General features: G+C 33.0%; 1 protein-coding gene across 2 annotated transcripts; it reads right to left on the minus strand.

Annotated features, from left to right (window-relative positions):
* Window positions 1-415: 415 nt before the first annotated feature.
* LOC141668183 (uncharacterized) lies at window positions 416-4,227 on the minus strand. 2 transcript variants are annotated; one of them, XR_012552947.1, is made up of 8 exons: window positions 4,072-4,226; window positions 3,455-3,587; window positions 1,729-3,034; window positions 1,569-1,625; window positions 1,396-1,489; window positions 995-1,135; window positions 773-890; window positions 416-661 (listed from the first exon to the last, which is right to left on the minus strand). XR_012552947.1 is itself a non-coding variant. In XM_074474914.1 (8 exons), the coding sequence occupies exons 3-8, from the start codon at window positions 1,737-1,739 to the stop codon at window positions 605-607; spliced, it is 402 nt and encodes a 133-aa protein (XP_074331015.1). In that variant the 5' UTR covers window positions 1,740-3,034; window positions 3,455-3,587; window positions 4,072-4,227; the 3' UTR covers window positions 419-604. The 2 variants fall into 2 exon arrangements, 1 of the variants encoding a protein (XP_074331015.1); XM_074474914.1 differs by having other exon boundaries at window positions 419-661; window positions 995-1,059; window positions 4,072-4,227.
* Window positions 4,228-4,949: the final 722 nt, after the last annotated feature.

The following is a 4,949-nucleotide window of genomic DNA, read 5'->3' on the forward strand; positions in this document are numbered from 1 at the left end:
TATATCATCATAATATGATATTTTTATCAATTTAAATATATGTGAGCTAAGCAAAATCTTTCAATTTAACCAGTAAACTGATGTTACTAGTACCAGTAACAATAGTTTTCATCAAAAACCGATGTGAACAATACCTTTGACATCGGTTCTTAATTGGTAACCAATATCTATTTGTAACAAACTGATGTCTATAATGCTCGGTAACATCAGTTTTTTATTTTAAGATTTTTTTCCTATAGTATTTAACATCGGTTTTTACTGATGTCAATGATCAACGAGAACTGATGTATTAAGTTTTGACAGACATCATTTTCCATTGTAATGATGTTTGTACCTGTTTTATTATGCACATTTTAAAAATATAGATTCCAAAAACCAATGAACTACCAAAACCAATTGCTGCATAATACCAGTTATCCATAAATCTAACAACTAATATTCAAACATCCGGTACAACAGATTCATCTAATCGAAATATCAAGTATTACACATATCCATCCATATATTATACTACTGTCTATACAAAGAATTTGACTTGGTACCGACAATAGCATGTAAAATATCATATGAGGAACGCCTTTGTTCTTCTGCATCTTCCCACTTTTTAGTAAAGCTCCTGTAGCCTCTGGTTCCGTATGATGACAATAAGTTTTTGACAGACCTGAGAGGATTAATTTTGTTGTAGAATACTTCAAGCTATTAAAACAATAACAAATAACTATCCTAAAACAACAGAAATAAAGAAAAACACCAAAAAAAGCATGACATTCACCTGCCACTTTATTGTCTTAAGACTAGTTGCTAGTTGACGCTTATGATTGTTTACCGACGTAAGTAGCCTATTGTCAGGATTACGGGTTTCTTGAGCAAGACTTTTCCAACACTTCTTCCTGTAATTGTTAAGCTGGCATGATAGAAGGATAGAAACTACTACACAAAAAAAGTAAGTTTACATATAAGCTGATAATAAGAAAACTTAATAGTTCAGCAATACCTGTTCTTGTGGTATCTTCTCAAAACCAAATTTTTTGGTTTGTATAGTTTCAGCTTCTTCAGCAGCTGGTAGAACAAGGGTTCGGATACTCAGGAAAGCCAATAATTTCTCGATGCATAAGAACAACAATTGAAAATAGCCCTGTGCAAATGTTATATACTTAAATTGGGAAACAGTATTTGTGATTAAAACAGGACTAAAGTATCAGAAACTCCATATTTAAAAAAGGAGGAAAATCATTGCCTTCCAACTCATAAAAACTTTTAATAACACTAATAGTCAAAGTGTATACTAGAATATATAATAGAATCAACTGATCAGCAGCAATTGTTTCAAGCTATAAAAAAAGGTTTATCTGACAACAAAATGCAACATCTTGTTTAGGCTATCTTCAAACTAACCTTGCCCTGGTTTTCCTTGGTAGTTGCAACCAACGGGAGTTCTGCTAAGTCACGTCCAAAAATTCGAAGAAGTCCAGCAGATACCACAGTAGAGCTGCATGATACAATAGAGCTTCAATAAAAACTAATGGCACTAATAGGAGACACAAAAAGAATATGCAAAAATTACATACTTGACTGTCAAGATTGCACAGTACATTCCACTCAAGTCTTGGCCCCTTATATTCCTTCTACAAGATTCAACATAACCACAAAAATGGTAATAAGATTACACAATGGAACAAGGTACTGAATGAAATAAACCTTCCAGGTTATGGTGACTGTGATGCTTACCCATAAACCATTGATGGGATATAATCACGTCCTGATAATACATCAACTATAGGGTAGAAATTCTCTTGCAAATTAGGTAGTTGAAGTCAGAGAAAATATAACAAAACGTTTTTTTGCAAGGTTACTACCTTAGTATTTAACGCCGAATATGCATTCAAGCCCAAAGAAATAACTAAAATATAACAAAGCATGATAGCCTTACTACTGTTGTTATGTTCATATTGCATTGTATAGTTATCTTTGATAATAACTGAAACTTTGAGAATCATCACAGTCATCCAACAAAACCAATTAACAGTTACATTTATTTCAGGTAATTGATCGTATTATAAATCTCTTATCTCATTATAAATATTTAATTAATCATGTAATGCGAGTATAAATTAGTTCAGCTGTTATGTATATAATAGGTTGAACTTCTCCCAGCAACTTTACGGCAGAACCTCTACATTAGTCGTATATACTCGCCCAAATATGGGAGGAATGCAGCAATCCCCTGTAGTTTGGTTTAGCAAGAACATGAAACAAGCAAAACTGTTAATAGGAGTTTTATGACATGCTATATGCTCTCAAGGTATTCTACACATTCTGAAAATAGCAGAAAATTCAGGACATATTTTTGATAAATAGATGAGGGAGTAACACAACATACTGTATCCCCATATATAGTTCACAGCATTCGGTAAACATTAATTTTGATGCATTTGCATCTGATAATATATCACACTATGTCAATACGTACTTGTGCTGCAGCAATTATATGGTATGAACAAGTCGACTATTTCAGATTATATACAATAGCCGAGTGAGTAGCTAAGAAAGTAGAAACATTGAACTAAAACTTGCAAGAAACAAGCAGAGCAAATGAAGCCCCAACACAAGCCCATGCAAAAATATTAAATAATCCAAATTAAAGTTACTAAACAAAGAGCAAACAATATTGGAGTAGTCACGATACCCTGCATAGTTACAGCAGATTACTATGCAAGCATACAAAGATGCAGCTTTCATTGAGAAGAAAGTAAGCAATCTAGCACAGTGTCAAGTGTGTACATGCTTAAAAAGCATTTGTATATATAACGGGACTCTAAAAAGACACTGACCTAGTGGGAATACAAAAAATACCACTATATTGGACTACTATATATAGGCATGCTTATAAAGAATCAAACTGTGAACATATACAACTTTCAACAAAAAATAGAAGAATGATTACATGGCGTATATCAGACAAGGAACCCTTTCCCAGAGAAGATGATGTCCCCGTGAAATCAAGAACGTCATCTATTAATTGAAATGCCAAACCCTGCGTAAGAAAAAGACACAAAATGGATTACCAAACATATTACTGGACCAATATATTATTGTACATACAATATAGATTAACCAAAGCAGTATGGTACAAAAGTGATGAAATGTTCTAATACTAAATTGGAACGCAGAAGACAGCCTGCCTGATGCAGCCTCATGCTTTTATTTTATAATTATTAAGAAATCATCTGTAATGAAAATTAATAAATTTATACTTTGAAACTATTATAAGAAGTTCACTGTTTAATCTGCTTTTAAACTCTCAATTTTTGACTATACACCCACTGGGTAAAGTGATGGTCACTCGTGCTTTAGCAGAGAGCTTTCATGTACTTCAATAACTTCTACTTGAAAACACAATACAGAAGTGATATGAATTACAGAATTGGAGCAGCAATAAGAATGGATTGCATACAAGTTTTTTTCCATAATCAAATGCCAACATCGAAACTTAAGATGTCTTCCCTGCAAGAAGTGCAATTGCTTTGCAACTGTTTGAAATCATTGACGCAGTCTTGTAATATGTCTTTTGCAGATAGTACTCCATACTGTAGAAAAAAAATGAGTTCACATCATTATTCCTAGAAAAGCATTAAACATACAGTAAAGAAACTATCTACTATAACATTGTATAAGTACTATAAATAAAGGCTTTTACACAGCTTTGTACAAATTGAAGTTCGAGAATTCAACACGAGAGCTAATAAGCAAAAATATTAAATAGTCCAAATTAAAGTTACTAAACTCCCTCAATCTCAGCTACTAAACAAAACATCAAAGAAAACACGTAAACTAAATTCACATTAATGCAATAACATCATTTTTCTCTTTCATATATTCATAAACAACTCTCCATTCAAATTCAAAGAGCGATCGAGACAATAATAAAACAATTTAAAAAAATAACCCAATTTAGAGTAAAATGCTCAATCTAACATGCATAATTAAAGAAATCACTCAACTAATTAAAAAATACAAAATTTGGATTTCAAATTTAAACCCCCAATTCTAAAATTAGGGTTTGAAGCTTACCGAATTCATGTTTTAACCACCGACTTAGATTTAACCTCAATCTTAGCTTTAAACCTTGACTCAGACTTTAAACTCCGACTCGAACAACCTTCTACGACCCTTTAAATTTTGACGAGAGCACATAGAGAGATAGAGAGAGAGAGAGAGACGGAGAGCATAGTCGAGAGAGAGAGAGAGAGAGAGAGAGCTGTTCTTTCAGTCGAAAAAAGTGAGAGAGGAAAGAAATGAGATTTGGTTTTGTTTGGTTTTATGTTTTATGTTTTATGATTTAAGAGTGTATGAATTTTCATTTTAATTTTATTTTAATATTATATTGAAAAGAGGGGGATCTATGACTTGAAATTTTGCTAAGGCAAAAAATGAGGGGGAAATTTTTAAGAGGGAAAGAATTATTTGGTTAAGGGGGGAAAGGGGGAGGCGCGCTTGATAAATTTTTTAAAACAGACTTATAACATCGGTTGGTCTAAGAAACCGATGTGTATCTTACGAAAAGACATCGGTTGAATAAAATAGATGTAAAAATCACCTTTTACATCGGTGCCAACAGCAACCGATGTTTAAGAGGCGATGTCTATTCTACTTTTTCTAGTAGTGTAATAAGGATTTAAGCTCATTACTAGTTTCATCCTCCCAAAAGGATGTTACTATTGAAACAAGCTCTCAACCAAGAGCACACGCCAAAAGGGTTAGGGACACAGACTCACCCCAAACTTATACTAGAAAGAAGAAATCTAAAATACTTGGGGATACACATGGTGCACACACTGTGCAAGTTGCAGTCAAAGACTCAGCTATATCAGTTTCTCAAAGTCTGGTTGTTGTGTCTCTTGCAAATGTGGAGTCACAACCAAAATATTTAATCTTAGAAGTACCTTTGG

Source organism: Apium graveolens, chromosome 6 (genome assembly GCF_009905375.1).
Source record: "Apium graveolens cultivar Ventura chromosome 6, ASM990537v1, whole genome shotgun sequence".
Taxonomy (NCBI): Eukaryota; Viridiplantae; Streptophyta; class Magnoliopsida; order Apiales; family Apiaceae; genus Apium; species Apium graveolens.

What these genes read in the sequence shown, in the direction of transcription:
- LOC141668183 (XM_074474914.1), bottom strand. An exon ending in AGAAGATACCACAAGAACAG is followed by an intron (nt 891 to 994) that starts GTATTGCTGAAC and finishes TAACAATTACAG; the next exon opens with GAAGAAGTGTTGGAAAAGTC. An exon ending in TTAAGACAATAAAGTGGCAG is followed by an intron (nt 662 to 772) that starts GTGAATGTCATG and finishes TAATCCTCTCAG; the next exon opens with GTCTGTCAAAAACTTATTGT.